Below are 13,471 nucleotides of genomic sequence, written 5' to 3' on the forward strand. Positions count from 1 at the left end.
GTTATTGAATAAAGAATTTCATTAATGGTTAATTAGCTCTGAATTTTTGCTTTTGACAGATTGCAGCGTTTTAACGCTATGAATGGAAACGTCTACATTAGTTATCTCAACATCTAATTAGTTATCTCTTTCCTCATCATCCATGAATCAAAAATCAAATTCCTCTTTTTGTTATTTATATGATTGTGTCTGTCTTTTTTGAATATTGGGAAATTACCTAGATAAAAGTGGTTATTGTGTGTTAAGATTCCCGCATCTCTCTGTATCACTGTACAAAACATTACAAGCTTTTCTCTTCCATAGTTGCTACCCACCCAAAGGGGTGCATCGTTTTCTATGTGGGTTTCCAGGGAAAGGATTCAACTCTGAAGCCTTATTACAGTGGTCCCTAGTGAGGTGTCACATCTACGCTTGGTTAGTTACATTAATAAATATCAGTTTTACTGGTTCCCAAGTCATCTTTAAACATCTTTTGTAATACAGTAGGGATTTCCCCATAAATTAAATTACCTGTAACAATTACAAGTGTTGTATTTTATACTTACTGAACTTTTAACAGGAGATACCCAATTGCATAGTAAAAACTCAATTCAATAAGAGAGGCCATAGGTGGAAAGCGGGAGTTATTTAGCTAGATTCACTTTAGAATACGGTTTTCTCAGAAGACTTAACTATTAATTTGGATAGCTCTGTGCAATTGAGGCAGGAAAGGGATTCCCAGAAATAGACAGTTTATGGCTATAAGTTTTTACACAAAATTTAATACATATTGAAAGACTGCATAATTCTGGGAAATTCACAGTCCCTGTGGCGGTATTCCCAACAAACTTTAATATTTAATGGATTGTGGAACAGAAATCAGGCTTTATGTTTTGAATATGGAATAACAAAGCTCAATGTTGTCAGAGCTGCAAATACAGGGTTTAAATGGATATTGTCTAAGATTGTTCTCTAGAAAATTTGAGGTTCTACCTCTTCTGCCTAGGGGAGGACATAGATGGCCACACATTTAGTTAGCTGTGCTTTCTCATGGGTGTTCACCAAAGAGAGCAAGAGAATTAGCCAAATAGCAGCATGCTAGAGAAACAATGGATGAATATTTGCAGAGAAGTTCCCAGTGGAGTGGTGATAAAAGCAGGAAATTCAGAGTTTATTAAGCTGATGCGGGAAAGATTAGAGGCTTTTAAATCGGGGTCTGATTGATGTAAAAGTAAACTTTCTTGAAAATACTGGGATTCAGTGCAGTTATGAGGACTGTGTGGCCAAGTACAGACTAGCACCTTGTTGATGGAGACTGTGCATGAAAGATGCAGATGAATAGAGCTAGGTTGAGAGTGGTAATGAGAGCAAGAAAGGGCACAAGGAAATACTTCATTGGGATTCAGATGTGGAGTTGGGTAGGGAGCGGCTCAATGTATAAAGCACATTTGGGGCCCCAGCAACAATACAGCCAGAGAGGCGGGAGTGCAAGGTGAATCCAGCCATCTGCCTCGGTACCTCCTGGTCCGGAAGGTCAGAGCCAGCGGGGGAGTGGGTCAAGGCGTGAGCCCAGGGGCCGGCAGGAGCTCAGGAAGGCCGGTTCCCCGTTGGGAAAGAGCGTGTTTAAGTTAAGGCGTGGTTTGAGAGTAGCTGACCGGAGATCCCCGTGTTCGGGCGTGGGGGAAGGAGGGGGGAGGGAGCAGGGACGAGGAAGTGGAAGAATAGGGGATTGTGAGGAGTAATTTCTTTCCAGATTATCGAGACTCAAGACTTTCCAGAACGTGGCAAAGAGCCCTGGAAGAAATAGCCCAGGAAGGCCGCGGTCAGGACCGAGGCTCCCCGGGGCCAGGTTCAGGGTTCGAGGTCCCAGCCTCGCGACTGCTGGCGTCTGGAGGGCGGGAGAGTGGCCGGGCCCGAAGCTGCGGCTCTGACGTACAGTTGCGAGTCTGGGGCGGCGTGACCCGCAGAGCTCCGGGGGAAGGGAGCCGCCGCCGCTGCGGGGAATTGGCTTGGGCAACGCCGCTGAGCGTTCAAACGTCGCTGCTCCCGGGCCTTGGGCAGCCTCTCCTACCTGACCCAAATTCTGGGCTGTAAAGCCCGGGCGAAGTTGTCGCTTTCACTGCGAATACGCCAGTCGCACCGTCAACTTCACAGGCTGGGCCCAGCAGAGGCCTTTCGCCTCCGCCCAGCGGTCTCCGCTGCGGCCCCTCAGCCTCTGGAGAGCCGGGGGGCGGCCCTCGCCCCGGGAGAAAGCAACCTGTGGCGGCACTGCGACCCCGCGAGCTGCAACTGGACGCGGCCGCGCTCACCTGGGCGTTGCGCTCCCCCGAGCCCCGGAGAGTTTAGAAGCCGTTAAAGCACGGGGAGCTGGAGCTTAAATCGCCCGGACCGGGCCGGGGCGCCCGAAAGCAGTGAACTCGAGACCCCCAGGAAACGCGTGCGCCGGGAGGCACCGGGGCGCTCCCGGGCCCGAGCCGCGCAGGCTCCCGGCTGGGTGGGGCCTGAGTTTGCTTTTTACTCCTCCTTCTCTTCGGGACGAGGGGGCAATGAGACAGTTCAATTAAATGTTTAATTGCGAATTCTGGTATGGTTTCTGGGAGGTTAGTCACAGCTGTCTCAATTATTTATGGCTTTTGGCAAATTTCCGACCAGATAAGTATATTCTATTGTGAAGCGTCTTGCAGGAAATCTTATAAATACTTGATGATTCCTTTCAGCTGCAAGGATCCTGCGTCCGAGAGCGCGGGGCCAGCGAGTTTTGGGAACTCCTATCCCTGGTGTGGAAGGAGCCTGCGGCCGACACCTGCCTCCGTCCCCCGGGGCCGCTCGCTGGGCCCGCGGCAGCCCCCGCCCGGGAGGATCATTGGTGGCGCCAGGGGCCACCCCTCGGTCTCGCAGGCGCGGAGCTCAGCCCGGCCCTGCGGCTCCGGGAGTTGCTGAGCACCCGCGGCCAGCGGCTGGAGTCCTGGGTCCCGCTCTCCGGTGCCCGGCGGCGGATTCGCCACGCGAGGCTGGAGGGGTGGCCCTAGAGCCCGTCCCTCTGGCTTGGAGCTGCCGGTCCCCGCCCTCGAGCCGGAGCGCCGCGCTGGAGACCCGCGGGGTGGGGGCTCGGCTGGGCTGAGCCCGGGAGACGCCAGGGTCCCGCGGCGGCGGGGACGCCGATCGCACAGGGAGGAGCTCGTTTTTTTTTTTTTTTTTTTTTTTTTTAATCATACCTTTTAATTTTCTGTTTGCAAAGAAGTAAAAAATAGCAAATATGTAACCCGGCAGCTCTATGAGGCTCCAAAAAGAAGGGTCCAGAACGCTAGGTGGGTAAGTTTGCTTTTGAAAAACATAAAACTTCTGTATTTTCCAGTCCCTCCCCGCGCCGTACTGTCGAGGCGAATACATTTTCAGATCTTTTTCCCCAACCGGATCTTTTTTCTTGGTAATGTTTGATCATTATCTGACAGAAATTACTACTGATGTCACTCAGTGAACGGCTTAGCACTGACCATCGGCTTAGTGGAGAAACGATGAGAACAAGACATGAAAAGGTCAACATCTCCAGGCAGACACTGAGAGGTGCACAGGAGTTATGTGAAACTCATTCAGAACCATCGGGACCTTCTGTGTGACTTTTACTTCAGCGTGACTTTTACTTCAGCATTGCTTCATTTCACAATCATGTGAGAAAATACTCTAGGGTGATTCACTAGGACACATCTTTTTTATCACTAATTTTTACTTAGGAGAATAATTTCAGCTCGGCAATGCCAAGAGAGTTTCTCAGGATTGTCTGCCAGGAGAGTTCGGGCAGACCAATGAATACAATGCCCTAAGTTGATTTCAAATAGCCCCCAAACATATTATGTAGTCAGAATGTAAAAGTGTTGCAAATATCTTTACCGTAGACCTTAAAAAGTTAAATTTAGGGCAGGTAAACTTTAATTAAGTCTTTATTTAAGATACTTCAAGAGCTGGAGTTAACATTTTTCTTTCAGATTCGTATTTCCTTAACATGAAAAGTCAACAATGAAAACAGAATAAGTTACTTTATTACAAGAACAAAACAGACTTGCTAATTTTATGTCTACTTTCACCCATATTACAAATGCAAAGTATATATTATCATAAGATGGAAGTTACCAAACTCCAAGATATTCTGCATAAATGAAATAAACTCAACTTGCAAAATTAGCAAGTAGAACATTCAAGTATCTACAGTCATTATAAATAGTGTAAAGTACATGCCATATCTACAGTGTGGGGAGAGTATAAACATGTAAAAATGAGTTCTTAAGGAACAATTAGAATGTTTGTTTGAACAATTTAAAATATTAACAAGGGTACTCAAATACAGAATCAACCAAAACATTTATTTTTTCTCTTTTTTCAAGAAAAACTGTCGAGCTTCTTCCCAGGCCTGCTGAGGAAATCTGTTAGCCAGCTCAAGATAGTCTTGGGAACCAAGGCATTTCCCTGAGAGGGGGAAAAAAGAGAAAAAAGTTAAATAAAAGAGGGTTAAATTCTTTGAAGATTCATAAATTAAACTTATTTTCATATCTGAGTATAAAATGGAGATATCCACTTCAAATAAACCATGACACATTTTAGGTAAATAAGGTGATTGATCTATGTGTATCAATCTATCTGTAGTATAAAATATATGACATATATTTTAACCACAATCCAGTTTGTCCTTTAACATATTCAGACATTAACCCCTATATAAATTACAAAAAAAAGATGTTTTTGGACTCCACAATGAGAAAAACATTAGCAACCAGGCAAGCACAGTGGTGCGCGCCTGTAGTCCCAGCTATTTGGAAGGCTGAAGTCAGGGGAATGCTTGAGCCCAGGAGTTAGAGGCTATAGTTTGCTATGATCGCACGTGTGAGTAGCCATTGCACTCCAGGATAGGCAAGATAGAGAGACCCTGTCTCCAAAAAAAAAAAAAAAAAAACACTAAAATGACAGTCCTATATTCTATCCTTAAGTTAGCCACGAAAGGGGGAAAACTATGTAAATGATGACGTTTCCTGAAAGTCTATTTAATTTAAAACATGAATGTAGTTTTAAGTATATCTTTAAAATTATTCAAATATGGCACAGCCTATCTAACAAAGCAGTAGGAATGAATGATAGGAGGTTTACTGGCCAGTGACGTAGGTAAAGTAAACAATCGCAGCTAGACAGGCAGTAGGTATTTGAAAACCAAAATTCTTCCTGGGCAATAGGAATGTGGTATTACCAAGAGCTGCTTTTATACTTAAAGGTTTACCTGGACAATTAACTCAAAATATCTTGAGACATTTTATGAGGACTTAATCTAGGCAAAAGGGGAACAAATAAATACCCAAGGTGCAAACTGGCAACTTAGTGAGGCATCATCATTAAAAAAAAAAAAAATCAAGCAACATATTATGAGCTGTCATTAACATAGTGATAACCCTTCTGAGCAAAGGAGAGACCAATTCCCCCTTTGCTGTTCTGTGGGTTAAGCCTACTATAACCAGGGAAAGCATGAAAATCAGGGAAGATGGTCCCTTGGAAAAGAAAGAAGGTTGAGACTTCCACAGGCCTCAGTCCACCAAGCAGACAGAGGCAGCTTCTGGGACTGTGTCTTCCAGACAGTGTAACAAATTGTGACTCATCTTTATGATCAGGAGAAAGAGTAAGAAAAAAATGCTTATGCTTCTTAGTGGCAAACAAAACAAAACAAAACTGCTGTACAATTGAAAATAAATACACTAGATTTTTCTAAGCATTTTAATTTATTCAAAATGAAATTGTTTTGTAAGAACAGTAACACATTTTGCTGATTTCTCCCAAGTATCCTCCAGTAGTTAAAACAAAACAAAACAAAACAAAAAAAGGCTGTGACTGGGTCAGGGCAGAACTGAACTTGCAGACTAATTCTTGCTCAGACAAATGGTACCAACAAGGATGATGACTTGAATTTCTGAAAAGTTGCATAGCTTTCTGTTTAACTTTTCTGGGTGCCTGAGTCAATAAAACGTCTTTTTTTTCATGATATTGTAATAGCTTTAGTTATATTTTCTTCTGTGCGCTTTTCAACACCTGTCCACTGTAGAGGACTTTTTGTGTGTGTGTGTGTGTGAAAGAATCCAAGGTAACACCCCCGCCCCCACCAAGTAAGGGTTTCTTGGTGGGTGCCCTAAAGGGTCCTGCTGGGAGTGTACCTCTAAATGGCCACTTTAAAGACTATCAGACTAATGGAAGAATTGAAGAAGATCTGGATTAGGGTCTCATTCATCAGAGATGCTGTCATAACAGCCAAAGAGCAACTTGTACTTCTCAATTACAGTCTGGGTAGCAGAATATTTAAAAAAGTAAAAATGCAGTAAAAATTCTACATCTCTAACTCTGATCACAGCAAATACCCCAGCAGGAATGCTATAGGAAAAAAAAAAAAAAAAACTTGTAAATCTTTTGCCCTGGACTTTGCCAATTAGATGACTTTTTCTACATGTAAAACAATTATTTTCAAAACAAAAGTTCAACTACTTGAACTTAGGGGGAAATTGTGGGCTACTATTACTGATAACTTTATTCTGAACATGGATAAGGAACCAAACCTATGTGATTTCAGCATTTATGTGAGAAATGTGGGCCAGTATTAATGAGCTGGCTCCTGTATTACAAAGCGGCTCTTTAGTAATTATTCACCATTTAATATATCTTACATGAGATGATTATAAATTATACAAAGATATTTGTGCTTTTCTTTTACTCCCATAGATTTCTATACATATTTGGATGCATTCATGCTTCATGACAAAATCGATTTCTTTACTTACTGAAATATACTTGGTATCTGAATCTCAAATATTTTTAGGTTATGTATAAAATTGTACATATAATGTAACAGTTCCAGAGGAAAGGATAAGAAAGATGTCCATTTGGCTAACAAACACATGAAATTTAATTTCAATAGAGACATACCTTTGGGTTGGTAAGGCTGGTTTTCTGCTTGACCTGGAGTCTGTGCCAAATCCTGTATGAGGAAAGAAAAGTGTTTTTCTATCAATGCTATGAACAGAGAATTTCACTAAGGGTGGCTTTAAATATACTTCTGATTCATGCAACCACTTTTGTATGAATATTCTGGGGCCCAAATATAAACGCTGAAGAAACTGATGTTATGTAGTCCAGGTTCTCATAAATTTAAACCAAATAGTAATGACTTACATCTTGCTAAATTATCACCAGGGGACAACTTGCTGCCTACTTTGGAAATTACAACTTTTTATCTAATAAACTAAAATTTAAGCCAAATTTACTATCTTAAAATATCAATAGGTTTTGATCATTTTTTAAAAAAGTACAAATATGAAAGCCCTATGTATTCTGTAGCTAAATTTTAAAAGCCTGGTAATTCTGCATGTAGATGGAAAATGAAAAATGTAATATAAAATATGTAAATCTTCAGAAACCTAAGACAACCAACTGCTATTTTAATATCATTTTCTAGTAACTCAGTTATAATGTAACACATAGAGACCTTGAGGAACCACATTATAAACTAAAATCCTATCTATATTCATTCTCTTAAGCACAATTATTTATAGAAAAAAGAACTTGATTTAACTCCATAAGTCTAATATGCTATCTGAAATAAACAATATAAGAAATTTTTTTTAGCATTTACAAAATTTATGTTACAGATTTTTTTTGTAATAGAGAAAGGTAGACTTAGTACTTTGTGATCAATATCAGATAAACACAAGAAATATATATAATCTTGAGATCCTGATATCATTTGCATCATTATAAGTCATTGTCTATGCAGTTGAAAACATAAGGAACTAAGCTGATACAGATGTGAAATTGGTTTCGCTCAAACATCACTGTCTTTGTTGAGGCCTCTCTGCCCACATCATAAAAACCTGCACATCATCTCCCTGAAGTCCCTAGCTCCTTTTCCTGCCTTACTTTTCTCCACAGCACTTATTGCCATAGCACTTAACATAGTATCTGACATACTATTTGTTTTACTAATTTTTTTTTGTCTTTTGCTTGACTCTTCTTCACTTTAATGAAAGATCTGTGAAGGCAGGAATTTTTATCTGTTTTATTTGTTGCTGTATTTGCAGTGCCTAGAGCAGTGCCCAGCACACCTTACACACTCAAAAATTACCTGTTCAATAAAAGAATGAATAATCTGAATTTAGAAAGAGCACACTCTTAAAATTATCCATAATGTATTTGTATTTTCTTTTTTTTTTTTTTTGATGCAGTCTCGCTCTGTCACCCAGCTTGAAGTTCAGTGGCATGATCTTGGCTCACTGCAACCTCTGCCTCCCAGGTTCAAGCTACTCTCCTGCTTCAGCCTCCCGAGTAGCTGGGATTACAGGTGCCCACAGAGACGGGGTTTTACTATGTTGGCCCGGCTGGTCTCAAACTCCTGACCTCAAGTGATCTGCTCACCCGGCCTCCCAAAGTGCTGGGATTACAGATGTGAGCCACCACACCTGGCCCATAATGTATTTTCTATTTAATTTAATCCTAAGGCTCTAAAAATATATGAAGAATCCTAAGTGTTGATATGATGTTATATACTGTAAAATTTTCTTAAGATATTAACTATAAGACAGTTTTTGAAATCCATATTTGTAGATCTAAATATCTAACTTTTTTTTCAGAAAATAAAACGTAGATTCAAACAGAACAATTAAGCTGAAAACAAAACTTTTCTAACATAACTGATCTAGTTGCGTTTATTAATTATCTAATACAGGATAGTTTGGAAAACATAAACTTTGAAATGTTGTCTAAGATGAAGAGGGCTCGGGGAACTCCTTAGCTATCCTCTAGTTCCCAGCCAGCTGGGCACTATCATATCCTTTTGACAGAGATAGATGTATATTCACCAGAATATGGAAGAATACTAATAGAGAACTCTGCTTTCTGTTTCATTATTCTGAAGACCAGAAAGTACTGTCTACTCATCACATGTGTGTCATGGAGCAAAAACACATCTTATGGTGGAACATGTGAAAGAAATGGGAGATTTTCAGGAAATAATGCTCTACAATGACAAAAAGAAATTCACAGGATGAGTTAGCAGCAAATGTTAAAGCATAGTCAACTTGGTTTTTCAGCTGACTAATTTAGATGTGGAAATAGTACTTTGCTATGGCAGTAATTCTGATTCTAGCCCTACAGAATTTAAAATATAAGGCTGTACTTAAAAGTTGTTTTACATTAAAAAAATCAATATAACAGGTTTTTATTTTACACATATATGAAAATCATATTTATTTAAAAATGTACAAATAAACTAATTTTAATTCATCTTTCTTCAGCAATTATCTATTTCCTATAGTTAGAATAAAAGCAAGATAAATACAATAGTTAAAGCCTTAAAGAAGTCTGGCAGTCTTTTAAAAACATTTCCTGAGTACGGGTTACCATTTCATTAACTGGAAAAGTATCCTTTCTTTGAAATCCTCCAAGTAGAAATTATACAACACCCAATCGCAGTTCCAGTAATATTTCAGAAACTATGCTGATATTTTAGAAATTAATTTTGGAGCACATAAATATGTGAAGATTTTAAAAGGTAGTATGGAAGGCAAAAATAAACAGCTTGCTTACTTTTACATTTCTGTCGCATTAGTTTACACATAAAACTAGACAATTAGGTATAATATAGAAGGTACCTGAATGAAAGTGGCCAGTAAAACACAGCTCATCTCTTGCTCCAGAATGATCTTGTTCTGATGGTTGTTGTAACAAGCAGCGATAAGTGAAGGGAACAGTACTTTGATCAGCCGTGGGTCACTGAAATACTGGAAGGGCAACTGGCAGAGCTTCTGCAGCACTGTGGGGTGGCGGCCGGACTGCACGATCACCTGAAATGGAAGAGCAGCCCAGGTCAGCTGCCAAAATGCCCCAGCCTGTCCCCCACCCGCCTGCACAGTGTCGGCTAGAACCATGGAAAACATGCTGAAGGAGTGTAAAGAAAAAGACTCCTAACTCCGTACCAGAGCTTAATTTAAGTGATACTTGAAAAGAGCAGAAAAAAAAAAAAATCTCATTTCCCAACTTAAGGAAAAGATCCTGAAAGTTTTGCACTCATTGAAAAGTTATTATAATCCACGATGAAAGGTGTAGCTGCCACGGAGTAAGGATGCCTATGAAATGGATTCAGAATGCACTTTGCTTTAACAGAGTGCTCCCCAGGCCCCCTTAAAGCAGAGTAGTCATATTCCTTAAAACCTGCAAAGAGCTCACTCACAAGAAAGTAAGGCCCTGCCCACTGCAGCCTTCCCTTAGCTTAGCTAACTGAATACACTCAATGCAGACAGATCTATTCTGTATGCCGGCAGGTCCAAGAAAGAAAAGATAATTCTAAGGAAAATGGGAAGTGTTTCAAAAAAAAGTTATAGGCTCCAAAAGACCCTTCCTCCAATCTATACTTCTTATTTTTGTTTCCATCAGTGCCACTGAGTCTAAAAGGAGAACTGTTTAGATAAATGAGACTGTTGTCTTGAAGCAGTCTAAGTTTACAACTGTGTACATTTAAAGAAATAGGGCAATGCAACGAATGGGCTTGCAGGGAAGCCCTCTTAATTTACTCCCTAGGCCTCCATGATAAACTAAGAAATGTCAAAATTATATCTGTTTCAAGTAACCTTGATTAGACAGTTCTATTATGAAAGAGCTGGGTGACCCAAAGCCCACTTCGTGGTATAGGAGGAACCTCCTAGAAGGTTAGGAACACTGTAAACCTAAGGTCAGAACTGTAAATTGTACTTGGAAAAACACAATTTTACAGGTACACACCCAGACAGGACTACATTCAAATTAAAACCAGAAGGAAAGAATGAAACAGCAGAGGCAGGAGAAACATAAATTACAGGGATTTACAAGTTTTCAAAGTACTTTTAACAATACTTTAAGAACACACTCTCAGATGATAATGCAGTTTAGTTTAAGAACAAAATCAACAAAGTAATAGTTCACATATTTTTGTTCAATAGCTAAAATGACATCAAAAGCCTTTAGAGACTGTTGATAGGGACTTGTTAATACCTTCAAATCCAGAAGGAATTTTAAAGACTCGCACTGTGTGACAATTCAGCACATGGCTATGTGCTGCCATTTCTGACTCTGGCTGAGAAGAATATGCCCTATCATTTACTTTATTGATAAAGGCATTTACTTAAATCTTTATTTTAACTATTAGCTGCAAATTTTGTAACACAGCCAAATGTTCACCACATTAGAATTTATGATGATATGATTATTAGAAGTCTTCTTTTTTTTCCCCTCCTTGGACAAAAATTAAGAACAAGTTTTTTCTTTAGAACTTCATTGTTAAAACGCTATTATTGGAAGATTTTCTAATTGAAAAATGTTACACTGGCCAGTCTGGCTGGCGCAGGTACAGTGTTAAAGACAACTCCTGGTGCCTGGCATATCAGCACAGAACATGAAGAGCTTAACTGGAACTTACTCCATTTGGGCTCCTGAACCTCACTGGGGTGAGGCAGAGCCCCTTAGGGACCTGTTGGTTCCCTCAAGGAACAGAGCTAGTTATCAGCTGCCATTTACAGAGCAAGTTTACAGAGATGACCAGCAGTGCAGTGAGATGACTTGCCAGAAGCCATTACTTTTAAATCCCTGGATTGCAGAAGATGCAAATGGATGTAGGCAGTTTGGTTACCATGGACTTCTAAGGAGCTTTACCCATTGGACCACCTATGACAGGACTTAACCAGGCTATAGGTAAGGAGTCTACTAGGACTGATGAGAACCCCCAACCCTACCACCCCATGGCTTGGTTATGAGCCAGAATGGGACATCTAGTCTACACTGTCTTTCCAACCACATTTTAAACATTGTGGAGACAGGATCAGGAGGTTCAGGAAGGGGCCAGCTTGCAGCACTAACACTCAGTGGGCTAATTCAGGTGGGCTTGTGGCACAGAGGGTGGCAGTCTGATGTTGAGCACAGATGAACCGTCAGCTGAATTGGACTAAGCACTACCCTTTGGGGCAGGGGGCAGGGCTGGGAATGCAAATAGCCTGACCTTAATGATCAGGGTTTGGGGTAGGGTTGTCTTGAGAGGGTTGTCTGAGGGGCTTTTTGAAAGATGTGGAGATGAGAGCAGGGCTCAGTTTTATTTCATCCCAGCATTCACTCTTAGGCCTTAGGTGGTAAAATGTCACCTGGACTGCTGGAGCTTTCCAAAGTCAGTGGAGTCATGGGATATGAGAGTCTTGCTCAATGAACAAAATACGCATAATTAAGAGACATCTCAGATTTACACTATGGTGTTCTCTCCATTTGCCTTACTGATGGAGCTGTTACTAAGTCAATAACTGTTGGTCTGTCACCTTTGTCCAGACAAAGGGCTGCCCATAAGTCCTCAGGCAGGCACCACTGTGAGCCTGGCCAGCCACCTGCCTCATCTTTCAGAGTGCACAAGGCCAACACAAACATAAAGGGGCTTCCCACAGAGCCTCCTTCCAGAGCACTGCACCAATGGCAGGGAATGGACTACCTGTAGATTTCTTTGGTGGCCACGCTCATCAGCTAGAGAGAGCAAGTAGGGAGCATGTATGGCCTCAATAATAATGAGAAGCAGTCTTTCAAATATGATGCCCACCTTCAGATGCAGAGTAGGGCTCTGAGGAAATCAACGGAATTTCCAACAACATTCAGATCAAAAGACATTGAAATGGAACCTTGTTCTTGGATGTGATTCTTAAATAGGTGCTAACTAAAGAGCTAGGAGATCTGGGTTCTTGTATTTATTTACCAACTGGCTTTGTGACCCTGGGCAAATTGCTCCATTGCTCTGGGTTTTAAGGTGGTGAATTTAAAAAGAAGTAACCTTTTTATTGATGTCACACACACACACACACACACACACACACACACACACACACACACACACACACACACACACACACACACACCCCTATGGCCATTCACCTACCTCGCTTAGGTGAATAAGCTCAATTTTCACAAAGTGTATACACCAGTGTCACCAAGTACCCAATTAAGAATGAGAATATGACCCAAAATGCTGGATCTTTAAATATATTCTTTTTGACATACAAATGGCCAACAAGCATAAGAAAAAATGCTCAACATCACTAATCATCAGATGAATGCAAATTAAAACCACAATGAGATACCATCTTACGCCAATCAGAATGGCTATTATTGAAAAGTCAAAGAATAACAGATGTTGGCAAGGATACAGAGAAAAGAGAATGCTTATATGCTGTTGGTGGGAATGTAAATTAGTACAACTTCTATGGAAAACAGTATGGAGGTTTCTCAACCGAAAATAGAACTACCAACTAGATATCTACCCAAAGGAAAATAAATCACCATATAAAAAGGATACTCACACTTGTATGTTTATGACAGCACTATTCACAATAGCAAAGAGATGGACTAACCTAAATATCCATCAGCAGATGACTGGATAAAGAAAGTGAGGTATGTATGTGCATACATAAATACA

At 40.8% G+C, this 13,471-nt stretch overlaps 1 protein-coding gene across 6 annotated transcripts in view; it reads right to left on the reverse strand.

The window, feature by feature from the left end:
* Positions 1–3,899: 3,899 nt before the first annotated feature.
* SCAPER (S-phase cyclin A associated protein in the ER) overlaps positions 3,900–13,471 on the reverse strand; it is a 552,312-nt gene continuing 542,740 nt past the window's right edge. For all 6 annotated transcript variants that reach the window (XM_063652363.1, XM_054452429.2, XM_054452422.2 and 3 more), the window contains 3 exons: positions 9,648–9,839; positions 6,928–6,979; positions 3,900–4,440 (listed from right to left, as the gene is read on the reverse strand). In XM_063652363.1, coding sequence (XP_063508433.1) covers positions 4,337–4,440; positions 6,928–6,979; positions 9,648–9,839 — 348 coding nt within the window. In that variant the 3' untranslated portion in view covers positions 3,900–4,336. The remainder of the gene's footprint in view (positions 4,441–6,927; positions 6,980–9,647; positions 9,840–13,471) is intronic.

Source organism: Pongo pygmaeus, chromosome 16 (genome assembly GCF_028885625.2).
Source record: "Pongo pygmaeus isolate AG05252 chromosome 16, NHGRI_mPonPyg2-v2.0_pri, whole genome shotgun sequence".
Lineage (NCBI taxonomy): Eukaryota > Metazoa > Chordata > Mammalia > Primates > Hominidae > Pongo > Pongo pygmaeus.